Genomic DNA, 21,468 nt, shown 5'->3' with positions numbered 1-21,468 from the left:
TGATACCCCTTTCCTGATGCTGAAAGGCCCCCATTTCCCTGGAAATAGTTTGAACCTCTCAGCCTGATAGCTCAAGCCCTCCCTGACTTGACCCTTGACATTTTTATCTTTGGGCTTTCCCACCTCCACTGGCATGAACATATCATTCCTGTTGTCTGATAGAGACCAGACTTCTTGGATGACTGCATTCCTCTCTCTGCCTGGAATGTTCTTCCTGTCCTGTCTAACTGATAAGCAGTGAGTCATTCTTGAGACCCTGCTCAAGCATTGCGTTCTTTAGGCTTACCTGGCCAGCTCCAAACTGGTTACAGGCAGACTGCTTGGTAACAGACAATGTAGGATGTTGCCTCCAAATCTATTCCTCCTTTTGTGTCTTACCAAGGGAATCCTGATTTTGTCCAAGTAGTCAACCTCAGCCGAGCGATGACCCGGTGCTCAAGGAGACACGTGGAAGAGGCCAGGCCCGGCATACCGGCCCTATTCCTCTGGCAGTAAGAAGTTAGCTCTGGTGGGCACGTGTGGGCATGTGCCTGGTTCTGGCCATTGCCTGCATTTCCATGGGATAGTGGTCGGAGGTGGTGAGCTCTTATAAAGGGGCTCAATCAAGGACTGATTGTGCTGGGCTTGTTTGCCACTGCAGGGTCAGAATCTGAAACAGGGCCTGGTGCCAAGTAGGTGCCAAGAGAGTTGCGAGAAGGTGCCTTCTCCATTAAATCCTTTTCAGGACTGTTTCGCTGGGTTGGCTGAGTAGACATCCCTCCTTGGGGGAGTCCAAAGGGTCCAGAGAATCTTCTCAGAATCAGAGATGATGGACTAGCTCAGACTTGATGGCCGTTGGGCCTTCTGTCCCCTCAAAATCCATACTCTTGCTTGTTGTTATTTGTTCAAAATTATTCACAGAATGTCTGCTATGTTCCAGCCACTGCATGTTCACAAATGAACAAAACCAAGTTTCTGCCCTAAAGGAGCGCACAGCTTTTTGGAAGGAGACACAAAGTCAGATAATTATCCTCTGAAGCTATAAGGGCAGGGAATCTATGTAATAGAGAGATTTCTTGGTTGCTAACAAAATCATCCTCTCTGGATGGTATAAGCAGAAGAATTTATGAAAGTCCACTGGATATCTCACAGAATCCTGTGCCCAGTGAAAATGATGTCTCAAATCATGTGGAGAACACACTGAACTCGGCTTCTGCTCTTCTCTGCAGCATTGCAGAGAAACTTCGTGTGTATATAAAGTGTGCTGTGCTGCTCAGGCTCTAAGTCATGTCTGACTCCTTGTGACCCCATGGACTGTATCCCGCCAGCCTTCCCTTTCCATGGGATTTTCCCGGCAAGAGTACTGGCATGGGTTGCCACGCCCTCCTCCAGAGGATCTTCCTGACCCAGGAATCAAATGTGCGTCTCCTGCACCTGCTGCATTGGCAGGTGGAGTCTTTACCGTTGAGCCACCTAGGAACCCCTCATAATGTACTGTAGTGAGTTAGAAAACAAAACTGCACTTTTCATTACAGAGCCACGAGCAGGGTACACACACCCTGCCATTTCCTGCTTTACTGAAATCAAACTGATCAGACTCTCGATTATCTTGAAGAACATAGATGTGTTAAAAAAAAAACACAAAAAACAAAACTATACTGAAGAGCTATTGCAAAAGTACCTTAGGAATGTGTCCGTTTTATCAGAAGTATTCAAAAAGCAGTATTTTAGTATTCAGCAGTATTTTATCAGAAGTATTTGCTGTTGTCCAGCAAAAATGATTTGGAGATACAGAGGAAACTACCGGTGTCCTGGCCAGGTCCCTTTACCAGCCGTTGCCCTCTGCCCCAGGAACCATGAGAGTCAGCTGGTCCCTTCTCCGGAGAATGCCCTCAGCTACATAGGGGCCACATCACAGGGAGGCCGCGTGACCCCTGGCTGCTCTAACTGTGACCCCAGGAGGAGAGAGCATCCCTCTAGTCTGAAGAGCCCTGCTGCTTCCTCCCTGTGGGGACGCGGAGTCCTCCATTCTGCTCCATTGGGAGTGATGGGTGAACCGCACGGTTCTGCTAAACAGACGGCCTTGCTGGGCACATGGCTGGGCACCACCGTGTTTCCTAGGCCGTCTTCTTGACTGCAGCCTTTCTTGAAGCTTCTGTCTGGACATGTCAGGCTGGTTTTGGGGTGGGCCCCAAGGAACTCCTCTACCCAGAGAACTAGCATTCCAGTAGATTGCAGGGTGGAAGGGTCCTGCGTCCTTTCTAAAGGGCTGTGGCCGAAAGTGACTCAGGGACTCAGCATTGGAAGAAAGTTCAGGGGAGGGCTTGAGCCAAAAACAGAAAACAAGAATCATCACTCCCCAGAGCCTTGCCTGGGACCTGACCGATTGCCCCGAAACCCAGCAGTAGGGATTGAGGCCTGACCCTTCAGGGGCCCCTTGGACCCCGATCCAGCGCTATAGACAGCAGCCGTGCACAAAGGACTGCGTGAGTTGATCAATATTTAAGCCCCTTGTTCAGGGTTTAAGGAATTGGCCACCAAATTCTTTGATATTCGCCCATTGACAGATGGGGACTGTGTTTCCTTACTTTGAAGATGGGCTGGCTCATGATGACTTTGACCAGCAGGACACCATGGAAGTGACCTGTGTGAGGTTATGTCACAGAAGGTGGTACAGCCCTGAGCCACCATGGACGTGCTCCCACCTGGAGCCCCATCCTGGTGAAGCTGCAGGTAGGATCCCAGCCTTCCAGCCATCTCAACGGCACCCAACTTGTGAGTAAAGAAGTCTCCAGATGATTCCAGTACCTGCCCTAGTGTTCTCCTGACTTTTGGGTCTCCCCAACACTGTCCTCAGTCTTGCTGAAGCAAAGACAAGTTACCCGTACTGCGCTCCAGTTGAATTCCTGGCCTATAGAACCCAGGAACATCATAAAACGATGGTTTTCTAGCACTCGCTTTGGCGTGACTTGGAAGCAGTGATTACAGCTGAGTCTCCACCCGTGCAGGAAAAGCTAAGGAATCTCTGTCTCACACACACTTGCACATGTGAAGCGATGGTCAGAGTCGTAGAGCCGGTGCAATGCACAGCCAGAATCCGCCTCTCCTCTACGTGAACTTAAAACCCCCACTGATTTGCCTCACTCTTCACTCCCAGGAATTTCCTTCCCTAAGCTGTACACAGATTTGTGATTACATGATCTGTCCTTTAACAAAGCATTATTGGGATGTGATGACCTCCACAAGGAAAGCCTGGTCCTGCCCTATGGATCCCTGGCAGGCATTCTGACAAGATGCCTGTAAATGGATTGAAACCCCACCAGGGCGGCATGAACCTAGACCTGACATGGACACATATAATCGTATTGTCTATCCCTGAAAAAAAACCAACCAACCAACCAACCAATAAACAAACCCAGTTCCTTGGGATTGTACTCTAAAAGGGAGTTTGCAAGCTAGAGCATGTTCAGAGGACTTGGCTACTAACTGGGCATTAGGAGGGATAGTTGAAGGGATCAGGGACATTTGGCTTTAACAGAAGAAATCTTGGCAGAATATGTGGGCTGTATTCAGAGATCAGAAATGGTGTTAATGGAAAAAGATAAGCTTTGTGGCCCTAGATGGCATAATCAGGAGAGTAGGCTCAATGGGGTAGAGCCTAATTGGCTAATTCAAGCGGTCCTACTTTGGTCACTGCTAAAAGTCCAAAGACACGTGTATTCCATTGTAAAAATCTTTATTATTCTGAAAAGCTCAACACAGGCATCTCAGGTTCCCCTGTAATCAGTTGCCATTGCCACTGGTTAGCATTAGAGATTCTCCACGCTCTGTCATGAAAGAAAGGAGGGCCTGATTTTGTCAAGTTAGAGAAGCTCAAGCCTGTTAGAACACAGTGTCCTTGTCAGGATGTTAGTTTTCAGCTTGCTCTGCTGGGAGGATGATGAGAGAACTTCTCTTCTACCTGCAGCCTAGTGTCTTTAGATGAAGCTGGTGAATGAATGTTGGGCAGCCCAGCTGGCCTGGATATATGTGTTCCTTTCTCAGCTGCCCATGAGTACGTGCTCTGAAACAGATAGGTTCTCACAGCCTTCTCTGGTTGTCTGAAAGAGAAGCATATCAGCTGAGACACTTACTAAAATGCCATATTCTCCGGTCCTTTCTCTGCAGATCTAGGTTAGTAGATGGGGGTGCGGCTGAGTCTTTGTGTCAGTTGTGCCTAGGGGGCTCTGATCAGGCAGGCTTGGGAAGCGCTTGTGTAGGGAGAAAGAAATGATTATGAGCTCCTGCAGACTCCTTCACATCAAGGTATTTGTTAGACCAGGCACAGTATATCCTAAGGTTGGCAATGTGCTCACACCTGGAATTGACTTGGAAGGACAGTAGAGGTACGAGTCCCAGGCTGATCCTTCTTTCTGGATCAGAGAAACCGGGTGGAAAGTGCTAGAAGCTGGGAGATATAAGACTGAAAGGTGCGCTGTGGCTTCCCCCACCCCCACCCCCATCCATGGCCAAGGCTGAGCAAGCAGGACCCAGTGACTCCGCCTGCTTAGGCTTCGCTCTTGTCCTTCTGAGGCTTCAGAGGTCGCTGCCCACCAGGTTCAGCAGGGCATTCTTGTAGTCACCGCTTGTGTCTTCCTGAGGACAGGAGGGACATGAGATTTAGAAGGGAGTTTGGTTAGAAGGACATTGACCTGGCTTGGAGTCGTCCCCGTCAGGAGCTCTTATTACTAGGAGCTGTGCTGCTTGGGGGGAGTCCTGGCACATGCTTGTACCGGTTCCTATGCCCCTGCCCCCCACACTGCCACCTATCTTTCCTTGTTTTCCACTTCAGGCTGTTCCTACTGCCACCACACACCCCCCACCCCTCACCCTGGGCACCTGTTGCTGCATTCTGAAACTTCTGAAAGGGAAAATGTCTTTTTAACATCTCATAAGCCATCTGTTTCTTGAAAAGTATAGTGAATAATAGGCATTTGTAGAATAACTGGAGACTTGACTAGTAGCCAGTGAAGACTTAGGGATATATTTCTCATGACTTGACTTTCATTAATGAAACTGTCAAGGCCTCAATTGACATTAACAGCTAGAAGAGCTATTTCTCTTGAAGTTACAGCAGTGTGATAATTTCTCTGCGTTTTCTCAACTTTAGAATGTTCACTAATGGGAATCATGTTAGGCAACCCACTGAAGCTCATATGATTTATCTCCTTTAAATGTTGCTGCCAGGATTACTTAAATCTGTATTTGAATGCTACTCCTCAATTCCTACTAAACTATATACTCTCATTGACTCTTCAGATACGGTTACTTCTGCAAGGATTTGGTGTGTCATTTTCAAAGGGGTAACTATAAGGCAAAGGCAAAGCTAACTTTCTGGGTGAACAGGGATCTCCACTAGGCACACTGACCTCCTTGCCGATCCCTGTACGTATCACACAGCAATGAGTGCAAGTGTGATGCTCCCTGGGAAGGGATGGACACTTGTGACTGATGACATTGGTCACAGCATTCTGGTTTCCCAGCAAGGTCTCTGCTTCAAAATGGTGTTAGACTTGGGAGCTCATGACTCACCATGATCATGCTGCTGAGGGTCTTGCCATACATCTTCTTGAACTGATTCTTGATAAGATTTAAGTCAATCTCACTCCTGGAAACGATGTTTCTTATCAGGGTCCCATCCAGAGTCCCTGCTCCCTGGATAAAACACGGCAATCAACCATCGCTTCCTGCCTTCCTGGTCCATCTTTGTGACAATGACAAACCTCTGTTGGGTCCAGGGGGCTTTTGCAGGGGATGGGGAGACAGGAAGGACAGTGAAGCATTAGAAGGATGCACTAGGGGATCCCTTGATCCATCCTTGCTCACTGCTCATATTGTTTCTTATTAGTAGCCAAATGCCCCATGCTGCAGCGTGTGTTTGATTTGATTCTGGACACAAAATTCTCTTTGCTCCAGGAATAAGACCTCTTCCTAGGGCAGCAACATCATGAACTCTGCTTAACTGGAAAATTCACAAACAGGACCCTCCCTCTCACTTTCACCCTTGAATACTCATGTCAGAAGGAGCCACGTGGCCACAGGGACCCCACACCCTTTTTTATTTCCCTGGCCAGATGTAGCCAGAGGGCTTGGGGTTCTTGCTTCAGGCGATGTTAACCACCTCCAGTCGGAAAAGGTGGGCACCTTTACCTCACCTTAACCTTCGGGAATTATTTTGACTATCTATCTTCCACTGTGGTTCCAGATACCACAACCTGCACCTAATATGAGCATTTGAACAGCTGTCTGGGTGGCCAGTGCAGCCTTTTGGACAATAGGCAACCCAGGTCGGCATGCCGGCACACGCGGAAAAGTTGAATGTGTCCATTCAAAGGGTGCCTTGATCTCCTGGCAGTCCTGTGCTTTCTCACGGAAGCCACTTGGACAGTAATGAATAAATGAAATAAATTAAAAAGGACAATTGCACTGACTTGGGTTCAAATCAAGGCTTTGCCATGTATCAGCTCTGTGACCTTGACCACAGTTTCGTCATCTCAGAGAGGGCAGATGGGAGGGCAGATTACACCATGAAGTGTCAAAGAACTGTGGTAAAAGTTCAGGGCCATGAACACCTGGGAGCGCACCTGCTCAAATCCAGCCTTCAGGGGATGCGGCTTCCCTTCCCTGGCCTGACTTGCCCACTGAGAACTAAAACCAGCCTGATCCACAGGAGGGTGGGATAAGAGGAGGCCCACGTGTGGAGGAACTGGGTGGTGGCTCTGAGCTCCTTGGCTTTGCGACTGGTGCCATGTAGGACTGAGGGTCAGGCACACAGAAAACAAAGCAGTTACCTTCATGGCAAAGTAAAGGCGCTCCGCGAAGTAGCTGTGGAGGTTCCGGGTGCACTTCACTGGCAAACAGGAAAGTTCTGTTAGCAACCAGGGGCTGTGGGCAGCATTGTATACATGTTCATTATATATGTCTTGCTTTGGGTCCTAAGGGTTGTGCACATCTTGGCCTATTTATTGGTGCTCTGCCGAGTCCTGAAGGGCTTTGTGTCAGGAGGGGTGGGGCAGGGAGGGAAGCCCAGGGCACTGGGCACAGGTGCAAAGGCCCAGAGCAGGCAGACTAAAGGGCAGGATGTGAAATGCACTGGGGCCCACAGGGTTGGTCTGGCCCATCGGACCACAGGTCCACCAAGGGAGTCCCTGAGCTCTTACATTCCAGAGACAGCGTCACTGAGAGTCCATCCACTCAGCTCCAGGGAGGAGCCACCATTATGGTGACCACTGGCCTCTGAGTGTCACTTGTCAGAGGACCCCTGCAGGTTGAATTCCCCTGTGACAGATGGGGCTTGGCTCCAGAGCACCTGGCCCCACACTCTCTTTCATGGATGCTGCTTTAGAGACAGAGTGTCTTGGTGGGGAGGTTGGCGTTTTGACCCAAGGCAGCAGAAAGAGGAGGGCTCTGAGGGAGACAGGCATGAGTTTGAACCCTGCCTGACGGTGCTGTGTGTTAGTGACTTATCTCCCTGCCTTGCCCTGTTCTCATGTGAAGACAGTGATGTGAGTCTTCAGGAGTAATCAACAGGAAGTGCCCAGAAGGGCACCACACGGTCTTGCTTTTCCTTGCCTGTCAATTTTATTTAGGAGTTGTTTAAAGGCAGGGGCTGCCCATGGAAGCTGAGACTGGATCAGGGGTCATGTTTGGATGCTCTGGCATAGATTAGATTGATCACAGCACTCAAAGGTGGCTGGGGAGGGTCAGATGTCCCAATCAACTTTTAGGGACCAGGACATACTGTGAAGCTTCCAGGCTACTGGGCAACCTGGAGTGGAGGTGACCTTGGCTGTATCATGGGAGGGAGGAGGGAAGTCCCTCTGCTCTGGGCCTTAGCTCTTCATTCTGCAATGATTCTTCTGCCTGTCACTTTGGCTCTGAACCCCAGGATGCGCCCTGGAATGGGTCCTTCTACATGAATCTGACGTCATGCTTGGGGGAAGGCTCACAGTGTTCCCCTAGCATCAGGCGACCCATCACTCAGTTTGGACTCCAACTATACTTCATCATTTCTTCAGTCAGCAACTGAGGCAGGGAACAGACCCCTGGCTGAGGTCCTGCTAGTTGGCTTTTTCGGACCTTCACAGTCAAAGCCAGAATGTTCTCTGTGTGGCTGCTGTGGGTGAGCATAGCCCCTGGGTCTTGCACAATCCTGCAAATGTGTGCATACACATACATTCACGTACTCAGACACCTTCACACACATACACAATGACCTACGCAGTGCTGGGAACTACCTGAGCAGCGCAGGGAACGATCGCGGCAGCACAGAGCACACTGAGGACTCTGGGGCTTCCCTAGAAGCTCCAGTGTCCTGGGTGGATGGTACATGCTGAGTGGGGGCTGATATGGAGGTTTACCTTGATTGGGGTGAGCACAGGTCCCCAGCACTTGCCATGGAGCTCTGGGCCCTTTGCCCTTTGATGCTGCCCCTCCACTGAGCCCCAGGGCCGGGAGACACATGTGTACCTGAGCATGGAGCTCCGTCTCTTACCTACTGTAAGCATGGCCTCCTCCAGAGACCCATGGGTCTCACTCTTGATGCTGTCCTCAATGCTCTTGTTGGCAATTTTCTCATATTCCTCAAACACTGTGGAGAGAGCCTTCTCTTAGCCGACATGTGCACTCAGCCTGACATCCCCCAACATCTCACATCAGAGACTATCCATCAATTCACCACCCCTGACTTCCGCTTGGTTGCTGGGCACAGGGTCCCGGGATCCTCAGCCCTCTCCCCAGCTCCATGTCCTGACATGGTCACACACTGAGTACTCAGTATGAAGGGAGAGACACCCGCCCCTCATGGTCCTGACATTGCCTCCCTGCCTCCCCCTGTACCTCTCAGCAGGTGTGTGGCGCTGCGTGTGCACAGGATAGTGATGAACTTCATCTCGTCCGTCCCACAGATCTTCTCACCCGCTGCGTACAGATCCTGGCATTGGGACAGCCGTGACAACCAGTGAAGGTGAGCAAGGGGGTGAAGGACCACCCTCGGTCTGCCCTGCCAGCTCGGCATTCTCCTCTGCTCGACCATCTTTTGGACGGGGAGCCTGCCGTTCCCATGGTTAAATTCTCTTCTTCGGGCTGCTCTAGGAGCTGCCCTGCCTCGCCCTGGGCTTCACCCTGACTCTAGGCAGGTCTAAGCACTCTGCCAGCAGGCGGACCTATGGAGACCTGAAAGTACACATCTGGGCCTCGGAGGCCCAGCATCCCCAGAGTCGAGAGCTGAGTTGGGTCTCAGCCTAGCGTCATCCGAAAACCCCCTCCTCCCCCACTGCCCCGCCTGGAGTCTAGATGGCAGAGGGTGGGGCCAGGTGGCCAGGAAGGCAGAAGCTGCTGAGGGGTAGCCTCACCTGGGCATCTTGCAGGGCCAATCCTGGGTCCACATAACCACTCAAGTCATCTCTGCTGCCCTAGGGACAGAAGAGGTGACTCTGTAAGGTAGGCTGGCAGAGCAGAGCAGCCTGGGCAGAGGGGGCCACTGGGCAGGCAGGTGGACAGTTATCCTCTCTGGGCCTTGGCTCTCTCAACTGTAAAATGAGAGTTGTAAGAAATGCCCCGAGAGCGATGCGGAATTCATTGAGCAAAAGTAAGCTCTATGCCTGGCATGGGCCTGGTGGTCAGGACCTGCCCAGTGATGTGCCCTCTTCTTCTGCTTCCTGGAGAGGTGTAGGGTTCTGCGATGAGGACCTCCCAACCATGCTGGGATGAAGCCGGTGAGCCCAGGCCCCAGTGGTTGTACCGCACGCTTGCCCCCACCTCACCCAACCCCAGCAGCTCTGGCCAAGAGCCGCTCTCTGGGAGTGGGGAGTGGTTGGGATCCCCCAGACCAGGGGCTCCCAGGATCCAGGGCTGTGATACCTGCAGGAGGCACACCAGAATCCTCTCCAGGTAGCCGCTGGTGTCTGCTTTGATGTCTTCTTCCAGGTTGGACCCATAGTCTGCAGGGGATCAGGACCGTGAAACTTAGGCCTGCTCTTCTCCTCTCAGCCCCGTTTCCCATACTTCTCCTGACTAAAGCTTTCTAGGAAGGGTGAGTCTTTGGTACAGACTGTCTGCACTGTGCAAGTGTCTGAGTGGCAGAGGCTCCCCACTGGTTGTCATTCAGAGCAAGGAAGTGACATGGGTTGCTGGCCAGGCTCAAAACACAGAGCTGGGCCAGTCCAGGGAGGCTGATCAAGCTCCAATTCATTATGTGGCTCATCAAAGCCAGAACCTTCAGCCAGACTCCTCACCAGGCAGACCTTGAGGAAGAGGGGCTTTGCCTTGCATACCGTGGACTCCATGGTAGCCAGCTTGGGCTCCACATGCCCCACTGCTGGGATTGGGCCCTGCGTGGTCTCTGGGGTCAGCCCATGCCCAGCCAGGAAGGTACCAGCCCCACCACCCGCTGCTGGAAAATTCTGTGGCCTGCCGCACTGCCATACTCTCAAGGGGAAGAGTTTAGTGTCTGCACGCCCTTCCCTCCAGCAAACAGCCTGTGAGTTCAGGGAGCTTAGCGGCCAAGCCTGAGCCATATCTGACCTCACTATCAGGCATGGGATTTGGGACACAGTGGGTGCTCAGCACCCACGTGTGGAAAAGCTTAGAAAGAGTCCTTTCAACGTGGCCCAGGACACTTCCTGTCTCTTATTCCTTGCTACGCTGCCAAAGCTCATGGCCATCCCCAAGCTGGCCTTTAACGCAGGGCCCACATCTTCTCTTCTTGACAGGCCCCTTACCTTCCTCATATGCCTTCATTATCTCCTGCAGCTGGTTCTTGGTCCGAGAAGCCAGAATTTCGATGATGACACCCTCTTTGGTTCCTATGCCCTGTGGATAAAAATCTCTGCTTACTGGAGAGGACCATTTGCATCCTCCTGCTGTCAAGAGGCACAAGGAAGGCCCTGGGAAGAACTCGCCATCGCTCTGCTGGGAGGCCTCTGCTGGAGGATGTTACTGCAGGAGGAGATGCCTGCATTCGTCTCCAGGGGTGGCTGTTATGGGCAAGTGACGTGATGGGAAAACTGTGTCTCAGCTTGCCCCTCCATAGCTAGGTGGTCCCAAACAGGTTGCTCGACCTCCCTAAGCCCAAGGATCCTCATCAGGACACAGGGATGATAAACCACCCCCGCCTGGGGGTGGAGGTAATAGATGTAGAATGCCCAGCAGGTCCGTGTACACAGTAAGTGACATTTCCATGGAGATGATTATTGTTCCTTGGTCCTGACTCCTGAATTATCTTCAAATGCAAAAGGAGCAATGGAAGTAAAGGGAAACTGGAGAACCAGGCACAAGACAGCAGAGGCTGGTTCCTAATTCCAGCACACCTGGTCTAGTGGTGTCCCGAGAAGGACTGACTTTGGCTTTATCAAGACCAGGTGACGCAGGAGGTCAGTCTGTTTGGTGGCAGTCTGAGTGACAGGAACAGAGGAAGGGGACAATTAGGTGATTAAATAGTTAATCCTACTAGGGGATGGTCAACAGAGAAAAAAGTATGGGAGACCCCTGTAAGTTAATGATCACTCAGGAAAACAGGTTTGCTTAACCACAAAACCAAGCAGCCTCGCTGAGCAACAAAACTATGCCACAGAAGCGTAAGACATTCCCCCAGCAATGAAACAATGGTGGAATGAGGCCCACATCCTGCCCAGTGGGCTCGGTAAGTTAATGATTCCTAGGACAGGCTCTTCTGCCTGCACTAAAGACAAAACTCAAGGAAAAGGAGACCTTATATTGAAAACTGAGATGATTTACCATATTTTAGTATACGTTACAGCCTTTTTGCTCATTTCCACTGTTTCATGACGGTCCCGGTTTGACTATTTAGGGACAAGAAAATCCCCCACCCATCGTGGAGGAGGAGGGATGATTGAAGTTTGATGTCCTGCCAAGAATGAGGAAGAAGGTGGTCTTCTCCCCCTCCCCACTTTTCCTTTGATTATAAAGCTGTAGCCCACTTAGCCTCACAAGCTTTCTATTCTAATAAATCACTTACCTGTCACTTGGCCTCTCACCAACTTCTTTCTGCTCTGAGACAGGAGAACCTATGTTCTACTATGTCCTGAAATGTGTTCTACACTCTCATGAGCAGCAAGCTCCCAGCTTGCTGAGCTCATGCCAAACAGTGGCTCAAGGAGAGCTTGCAGCTCCCTGTTCCAAGCTCTCTGGGGAAAGGAGTCCTGGGCATCATCCCCTCATTCAGTCCTTGTAAGTGATTCTGCCCCTCCCCCAACCAACTTGCTTGGTTACCTTCATGGCATCGTATAGCTCCTTGGCTTCGTATCTGTATGGAGGGTACATGAGGGCTATGATGAGCCTCTCGAACTTGCCACTCAGCTCCGACTTCAAGGTCTCGATGAGATCCTAAGGCAGGAAGAGGGAATGATGATATTCTGGGTGCTGCACCCACCGGAGTGCTGGCAAGGATGGTGGTGGGGCCCAGGGGCTCTGGCGAGATTGCCAAGTAGACTCTGCCATGTGTGGGCGCTGGCTGGGGTTTCTTGGGCCAGCAACTCAGCCCCTCTGAGTATCATTATCCTTTCCTGTGGAATAGACACCATGGCGTCCCTGCTTCATGCCCTTGCTTAGGGGATTGGCAGAGAGATGTCAAGCTCCTTTTCAGTGTAGTGTTGGACACACCATAATCCCGAAATACAAGTTTGTTATTGGTCACTATGGAGTCCCTGTCATTTAGCCCGTAGACACTCGACGAATGAGTGAAATGAATTAAGGAACCTATTTTATGCATGTCTCTTTCTAAGGCCACTTGTGTTTGCAAGAAGCCACAAGGCCACACACAGCCGATCTCCTCACAGCTAAAGGACCAAGGGCCTTTTCAGATCCAGATTTCAAACCCATCCTTGTTTCTTACAGGCTCTGGAGACTTGGACAACAGTCTCCACCTCTCAGAACAGCAGTTTCCTCTAACATCAAATGCAGAGAATAATACATGGCTGTGAAGGTTAAGAGAGAGAAATTATTTTTTAGAAGAGCATATTGGTTTCTCATATGCCGTGTCTGGGTTTTGCCACTCGTCTTTCTGGGTTAAATGTCCACGTTATTGATGTGCGCTGATGGAGGCTTCCAGCTACCACGACTCTGCATGCATTTATTACTCTCTTTATCTGGCACACCAGTGTCTGGCTCTGTCCTGGGGGCAGTGGGAGGAGGGACAAAGCCAGACTGTGTGCTCCCTGCCCTTGGATTTCCCCCACGGCAAGAGGGAAAGTGTACGTGAATGGCAGCTCCAATGTGAGGAGAAAACCCCATCGCACAGTACAGGGCCGAGTCTGCCCTGCATCCCTGGCATGTGGGAAAGAAAAGGGCCTTCCAGGCTCAGGAAATTGGGCAAGCAAAGTGTAGAGGCAGGGAAAGAGCTCAGGGATGGGACCCTGGAGCGAATGTAAGGGAGCACGTGAGAGGGAGGCTGGGAAACGTGGGGTGGAGAGCCATCTGTAAGTAAGTTTTTTAGGTAAAACACAGGATGATGAGTTAAATCTGATTTTCAGAGATAAAATGCACCATATTTTTAGCAAATGTCCCAAATGCCCGTGTCGCCAGTGGGCGGGGCTCCTGGTCAGCTGGAGCTCGTCCAGCATGGTGCTGCCTCCCCGGTTGTGTCTGGCAGCAGCAGCCTCCACAGCCCACCTGCGCACACCTGCCCGCCTTTACCTTGCCAAACTGAGCCTTGAAGGACTTGGCGATCTGCTGCCGCTGCGCGTTGCTTCTCTTCGTGAGCACGTCGATGATGGCCTGCTCATTGGTCCCTGCAGAGGGCATGGCTTGAGCACCCCCGTGTCCCCCAGGGGCCGAAGGGGGCTGGGGAGGAGGGAGGGCAGCTGCATGGTGGCCAAGCAGTGGGGACGCACCACCTGGAAAGCTCCCAAACCTGATGATTTTCATGGTGTAGACAAGACAGACAGAAAATCTACCTGTCCACCCCTGGCCCAGTGCGGGTGCAACCCAGGCTCAGCCTCACAGTGACGGACTCTGAGGCCCCTCTGATCATCTGCTCTGCTCTGGACACAGCCCAGGGCCTTTGGAGCTCAATTCCTGCCCTGACCTCCCTTGTGCTGGTGACTGGGGGGGACGGTGGGGACAGAGGATGCAGAAAACCAGATCTGATTCCTGGCCCAGCGACTGGGTGGACAGGAAGTTTCACCTCTCCAAGCCACTGCATTTTTTCTTTGGGAAATGGAGATAATAATAAAGATTTCACAGGAAGCTGAGGACAGAAAATTCCTTCTCAGTTTGTCTGCGAATGGCAGTTTTTGTTAATGCCACAGTTCACCAGTCGGAGCCAGTGAGAGGGTGAATCCTGCCTAGGGTGACAACATGAGGGCTGTCTGGGCCAGGTCATCCTAATCCCAGCGGGCCTCCAGCCAGCCATCAGGAAACAGACGCTGGAGACAGGATGGAGCCGGCCCTGCGGCCAGCCTAAGCCGGGTGAGGGGAGATGCTGCAGAGCCTGAATGGCTGGAGTCCCCTGGAACTAGGTCAGCCCCCCACAATCCTCAGTATTGTCCCATCTGAAATTCACAGTGACACGCAGGGCCCAGAGTTCCTGGGGCTATTTCACAAGTGCAAAAGCTCAGGCTGAGTGAGAGGAGGTCCCTGCACAAGGACGTGCAGGAACGCATGGCAGATGGCCTCCTGCTTCCACCCTCGTTACTCATACCCGCCCTCCCACCTCCAGCCTTCAGGCCTGTGTAGACCTGTGCTGGGGAAGGTGGGCCCTGTGTGATTCTCTGGTTCTCATCAGTAGATGACTGGGAGACCCTGACTCCCAAGGGTGTGAGCAGAGGGGTCTTGAGCCGAATGGGCAGAGCCCCAGAGATCCCAAGGGTGTGAGCAGAGGGGTCTTGAGCAGAATGGGCAGAGCCCCAGAGACTCACTGAGTTCCCATATCAAGGCCACTCACCAATCCCCTTCATGGCTTTGTAGAGGGTCTCTGCGTCAGGGTCTGGGTTGAAGTGGGGGCTGCCCTTCACTGAGACGCCCTCTTGTTCAACCTGCAAGAGAATCCAGGCCTGCTCAGAGCGGGAGTGGGGGAAAGTAGTGCACCTTGCCGCTGCCTCCGTGGGGTGGGCGTCAGCTCAGCCCCTGCCTACCAGTGGCTGAGCCTCCATCCATCCTGGACCTGCGTGTCCTCCTGGGGCGAGTGGAGCCTGCAGCTTCTGGATATGCTAGTTTCCGGCAGACTGTGCTGAGGAAGGGGCACCTTTGTCCACTTGGCATCAAGTTGCCATACGGCCCCCTCATGTCAGGGCTGCAGAGGCCCCTCGTGCCTGTTAGCGCCTTGGTCAAGGGGAGGCCTGGAAGGAGGGGCTTCAGGCTGGAAGGAGGGGCCTTCTGAGGAGGAGTGGGTCAGTGCCACCGTAAGAGATGGAATCCCAGCTCTCAGCCCCAGTGCCAGGCCTGGGGAGTTGGGGCTTGTAGGCTCAGACAGTGTAGGGGAAGACCTCACAGGTAGCTGGCACTGTGGCCACTTCCAGAGCCACCGTGTTGATTGTGGGACAGCAAGAAGAGGGTCTAGAGACTGGACTCCAGCCTTCAGCTCTCCCATGCCCAGCTGCTCCGTGGGGACCATGCCTCCAGCCCTTCTGCACACCCCAGTCCTGTGCCATGTCTCCTTTCTAGCTCTGGGTCCTTTGATCCTCAGGCAGACATTTGTTTCCTCTTTACTTGCACTTTCTGGGTTTTTGTGATGATCAATGACTTTAAGGAAAATTAAAAAAAAAAAAAAGACAACAAAAAATTTGGGAGGATAGAGTTAGGGTAGGGGACTTGGCCTGAAAAAGAATCAGCAAGGGCTTGAGGGGGGTGGTGCTAGAGCACCCTTTAGAGGCCAGCGGCAGTTTCACTGGGGCGACAGGGCGCACCCATGGAATCTCTTAGATCTGTGAGGCCGAATGATCCAGGGGTTGGTCACTCCAGGGCATTAGCTGTGTAGGGAAGGGTACCCCAGGGACCGTGGCCTGACTGAGGGGCTGCTGGTTTCCCTGGGGGCTCTGTGGGACTGCCTTGTCTCCTCTGCAGAAAGGCCCCTTGTTTGCAGAAAGGCTCCTTGTTTTAACAGGCTGGCGCCAGCCGGAGCCACAAAACCGTTCCCATCCCTGCCCCTGTGCTGGGGCGTGGGCTCTGAATCAGGCTGTGTCTCCCTTAGGCAGTGCCATCTGAGGCAGGCAGTAGGCCCAGCCACCCCCAGGTTCTTCTAGCACCACTGGCAGGCAACAGGAAGGGACAACCCTGCTCAAAGCTGCAAGGACAATGATCAAGTAAGGAAAGGCTTCATGGAGCTGAACATGCTGCCTGGAAGGGGTGCGGATGAGGCAGGGAAGCCAGATTGAGCTCAATCTGCTCTCTTCTTGAGAAGTGGGCGCTTATAAGAAAGCAGAGGGCCAGGGCACCCAGGTGAACATCCTGACAGCTCAGGGCCTTTCCAAGTCCTCAGGCTCAAAGGGGCAGAGGGTTAGCTTTAGAAAATACAGCAGGATGTTCTGAAAGTTGTGAAATAAACCAGGTAACTGAAGTCCCTAGGCCCTTGATTGCCAAGTCTCTAATCCAAGTCTTGCCTGAGGGCTCCTGAGACTTGTGTTCTGCAGCATTTCTAAGGTGCAAATGAATGATCCCTCTTAAGCATGTGTTTTGGGAGATGAGCAGTTAAGGAGTGGAGGGAGATTGGAGATGGGGACTGAGTGTGAAGGAGACTCAGAGACCCTTCAAATGGAAGGGAATTTAGTCCCATTGCATTTGGTCTCCCATGCGCCTGTTCAACTCCTCCTCCTAGCCACCCCTCATCCACTCACCTACTCTTCCACTTACCCAGCCACCATCCACTCATTCATTCACTACCCAGATGTCCCACTACCACGTCATTGCATTCATCCATCCACCCATCCAGTCACCACATCCATCCATCCTTCCTCCCTTCCTTTGTCCTCCCTCTTCCCCTCCTGTTTTTCCTTCCTTCCTTCCTGGCTCTAGCTAGTTCCTGAAAATGCAGAGCAGCTTCCCATCCATGCTATATCTGTAAAGATATTTCTTTTGAGTAAAAGTTAAGAAGTCTTTCTATATCCTTTGCTTGAATTTCAAATATCTAGTGATAGATTTTCCTACTTTAATTCTTTAGCACCAAGTTTCATAGAAGAAATGATTAGAAGTAATTCCTTGTGGCAATTTGATCCAGAGAGCCTGTGTGGTCCCAGATGTCACCCAGCTGGGCACACGCATAGATCATAATCCTTGTTTGTGGAGTCACAAGCATCTGTTACTACTGTTAAAGATTTGAGCAGGTCCTATGTGCCAGGCTTTGTGTTTTAGGGGCTTTAGGTACTTCAGATGTAATGCACTTCTTGACATCTCTGCCAGTTGCATTAGGTAGTTATGAATGCCCCATTTTACAGACTGGGCTTGGAGACCTTGGCAAGGCTATACAGCTAGTAAATGATGATGCTGGACTTAACCCACAGCCTGACTCAGAAGCTCAGCTGTCTGCCGCCCCCCTGCTATCAATGACTCAACCTTTTCCAGACGCTGAGGTTTCCCAGAACTCTTCCCTGAAGGAAACCTTGCCCACAGGAATGCAGGTTGTTAGTGAGTGTTGGGTCATCTCAGATCTCAGTGCTAAGCTCTGGGGGCCACCCAGGAGGAGCTTTCCTCCTGCCTCTTGCCCCAGGCTGGCACTCAGGGGCTGTGCAGCAGTGATTCACCGGGCCGCATATACTAGTCACCATGGAGTGGCGGATTCAGCCGGTCTGAGGTTGAGCTCCAGAGGCAGTGTCGGTAAATGGCTCTCCGGGGCTTGTGATTTCCCTGCAGTGAGAAGCCTCAGCCTCACTTTCCATACAAAGGTTTTACAGGTGAAAAAGACCATTTCCTAGGAATCAGACCCCTGGATGTGAGCATGGGGTTTTGGAGCTCCAGATAATCTATTCAGGACCAGCCCGCCCCCCACCACATTGGAAGAAAGGTCTGTCTAGGTTCTTCCTGGGCCTTGTGCAGAGCAGGCCAGTCCACACAGGAACATTTGCACTGAAAAGATGACTCATTCTGGCCTGTGACTCTCCATCTGTTCTGTATCTGTGAAGGTCTCCGGTGAATTGCCACACCCTTGCCTTCTCCTGTCACAAGGCTGCTGGGGAGAACTTGAGAGATAAAACTTCATCTCCTCAAGAGAGGCACGGACAGGTTCCCTCGAGCGGATCTTTCACCTCCCTCGGGTCCAGTCCTGGTCTCGTTAGAAGCTCAGAGGTCATCTGTCTCTCACTGGAAGCTCAGCGAGTCTCACCTGGGGTCCCCCTGTGATCTTGATGCCCTTGGCTTGTGGGTTGCCAAGCCCCACAGAGTTTGAGCTCTGGCGTCAGACTGCTCAGAGTCTAACCCAGACTCCAGCATTTCCTAGCTTGGCAACCTTGGATGCCGTCTTATCCTCCTTGTGCCTCCGTTTCCATATCTGTCAATAAGGATACGGGCATTTCTATGGCAGAGATGTCTTGAGGCCCAAGTGAGAGACTGACTCAGGAATGTCGAGGGCACAGTACATACTCAGGAAGCCTCACTGTCATTCCTCCAGGTTGGCCATGTCCCTACAAGGAGGCTTTTGCCTGCCTGGCTGGGTGGGCCACAGGGCTGGGCCTTTACCCTGCCCCTGATTTTGGGAGGAAGGCCCAGAATCAGGCCACCCTGGGCAACAGCTGACTTTGGAAAGTGCCCAGTGCTAGGTTCTCCCTGACTCATCTGCCTCCTCAAAGGCCAGTTTCCCATCAGCCAGGATGAAGCCGGAGGCCAGCCTGGCCCTTAAGCTGTCCTGGCTGCCTCGCCAGGGCCAGACAGTCACCCTACCTTGCCGCAGGCCTCCTCTCTGTCCCTCCTGTCCCAGCCTAGCATGTCTGAATCTGAGAGCTCCTGGGAAGTGATCTTTGTGACAAAGAGATTTCCTGAACTGGGGTAAGCCCAGGTCGCCCACTGAGACCCACAGAGAGCCTGGGGTGGGGACAGAGAGAGACCCCAGTTCACATTAGACCCCTGTCTGCTAGCTGTGGGACGAGCAAGTCACTAGATGTCACTGAGCCTCGGTTTCCTCCTCTGTCGAGTGGAAAGAGCAGCCTTTCTACCCCAGGGCCGCCTGGGGATGAATTGAAGGTGTGCAGAGCACATCCCCCCACCCCCTCATTGAGTGGGGGATGCCACCCGCTCCTCATTTTCCTTCCTTTTGTGTTCTCACCTCCTTAGCTGAGACAGCCTTGGACTCAAACCCAGATAAAGCACTCCTGAGAATCTGTGCATTCATCTGGACATAGGAGACTTAGGGGCAAAATGTGTCATCCCTCCCAACTCAGCCATCTGTCACTGTAAATTTCACTCACAGATTTCAACTGTACAAAACCTCTGTGGGCCGGGCTGTCCTCCCATCCCCTGAGGGGTGGACATTGATGAGGCCTCCAACATCAGCTTATTCAATCAGGCTGCTCTGTAGCTCAGGTTCCTTTGGTGACTCCCCATTGCTCTTAAGGTAGAGCCCAAGCTCCTTTGCCTGCCACGGGTGGCTCTGTAGGACCCAGCCCTGTCCTACTCTCTAGGTAGATCTCCCCTGATCCGCTACCCTCCTATCCAGGACCGTCAGGCCTATTTCTCTTTAAAACCAGGCTTCCTACTCTTCTGAGCCTTTGTATATTCTGTTCCCTCTCAAAGGAAACGTTTGCCTGGTTCTCTGTAAACCTGTGCACACACCACACACACAGACACACAAACACACGCATCACTTAACCATGATTCCCCCTTGCTTCCAGCGGCCTGACCCCTCCATTTGGGTTCTCTCAGCCCCTCAGCTTTCCCAGCTGCATTTTGAGGTTCCTTTATCTGTCCGTCTCCCCTGTTTCCATTGTTTCCAGCCGTGAGCATCCATGGGGCTGGGGCAGTCTCTCCTTGTCTTCCTTCCCAGTGGGCAGCCCAGTCCAGTGCCTGGCCTGGCAGGCAGCAGATGTTGCCTGAGCTGACTTCTCTCTAGACCAACAGTGTGTGGGAACCCTCCCTCTTTGCTTGCTCTGCACTTACCCAAGCTTTCCACCAGGCCATGTCGTCCACCTCGCCGGCACCTTTCCTCAGGGAGACGAAGATACACTGGTCAGCCCTCTCTCCACTCAGAGACTCTGCACACTCACCCCGCTGTACTCAGAAGAGCGGGCGGCTTGGGGTAGGGTGTGGTAGCACCAGCAGGCAGGCCCCAGGCCCCACCCAGTACCACCCCTACTCTGACCCCACCCCCTGGGCTAGGCCTAGCTCTGGGCTCCTCTTGTGGCTTTCAGGCCCCACCTAGCACCAGCCCAGACCTGCCCTTGGAAATCCATTACTTGCTGCCAAATGTTTGAGCTGTGGCTGTTACACAGACTGGAAATTCTGAGTTCCAAGCTTTGAAAGCCACACTTGGTAAATAGGGCTGTTTATTCACTCTTTGCTAGACCTAATTTATATAAAAAAGGGGCCTATTTATTGCAAGGCATCTCCACAATAAACAATGCAGTGGGGAGCTCTGCAAAAGACATAAATTAATAGCATCCTCCACATACTGGGGTGTCTCTGTGCCTAGATACCTCTTTAATCACTGTGTACTCTGTCCCTTTCAAGCTTTGCCAAAACCCTAAGAAGCAGGTAGGTGTTCCATGTAGTATAGCAAGAAATGGAAACTCCCAAGTTAAGATAATTTGCTTGAATCATACTTCTTGGGGGTAGAAGCCACAGGATCCACCAGGCCCTCTTGACTTGCCTGCTCTGCCCTCAGCCCTGGAGTATGAACTGGCTGCCAAGGGAGAGAGGAACCTTCCGGAAAGAGATTAACATTTTCCTTTCTGGAGTTCACTCTCCCTGGGGCCCCTGCCTAGAATGCTTCAACTTTCCGCCTCTTAACCCCTCCTTCCTAAAGGTAAAGATTTTGCCTCAGTGACTGCTCAGTAGCCCCTCCATCCTAGGGAGGTTCCCCAGGGCTTCCAGAACCCCCGCTGCTCCTAGAGCCCCAGAGAAAAGGAATCCCACTGTGGTGTGATTCACATTCGGTGAAATCTTCCATAGTGTTGATGGAAAATGAATCATCCGATCTAAGAAAGAAACGGAAAATTTTATTTGAGCCAAATTTGAAGACTGTGACCCGGGAAGAGCATCTCAGAAAGCTCTGAGAGCTGTTCTGCCCATTAGAAACCAAGGACAGTTATACAAGGTTTTTGAGGCAGAAGGCTGTACATAAATGACGTGCTATGAACACTTTACACAATCCAGATCTGAGTGCCTTGTGACCCCTTACAAGATCAAGAAAGAATGTTATCAGTTAAAAAGTTGTCTGGCTGGTGCTAGGAGAATGCTTTTCATGGTTGAGAATTGCATTTCATGGTTGAGTAATTGTTTCTGTGGACCGGGAGGTTTGGTAAATACATAATGCAGGCTTATTAATACAATGCATGGTTGGGGGAGAGAGGA

General features: G+C 51.9%; 1 protein-coding gene across 1 annotated transcript; it reads right to left on the bottom strand.

Moving 5' to 3' along the window:
• Nucleotides 1–3,698: 3,698 nt before the first annotated feature.
• LOC128047751 (annexin A8) lies at nucleotides 3,699–20,182 on the bottom strand. The gene is made up of 12 exons (XM_052640114.1): nucleotides 20,056–20,182; nucleotides 14,921–15,011; nucleotides 13,672–13,766; nucleotides 12,250–12,363; nucleotides 10,740–10,830; nucleotides 9,880–9,959; nucleotides 9,372–9,431; nucleotides 8,857–8,950; nucleotides 8,513–8,608; nucleotides 6,810–6,868; nucleotides 5,551–5,673; nucleotides 3,699–4,614 (listed from the first exon to the last, which is right to left on the bottom strand). The coding sequence occupies exons 1-12, from the start codon at nucleotides 20,074–20,076 to the stop codon at nucleotides 4,555–4,557; spliced, it is 984 nt and encodes a 327-aa protein (XP_052496074.1). The 5' UTR covers nucleotides 20,077–20,182; the 3' UTR covers nucleotides 3,699–4,554.
• Nucleotides 20,183–21,468: the final 1,286 nt, after the last annotated feature.

This window comes from Budorcas taxicolor, chromosome 5 (genome assembly GCF_023091745.1).
Source record: "Budorcas taxicolor isolate Tak-1 chromosome 5, Takin1.1, whole genome shotgun sequence".
NCBI classification, from domain to species: domain Eukaryota; kingdom Metazoa; phylum Chordata; class Mammalia; order Artiodactyla; family Bovidae; genus Budorcas; species Budorcas taxicolor.
The sequence above is the reverse complement of the archived record's forward strand: the minus strand, read 5'-3'. Positions and strand labels throughout refer to the sequence as shown.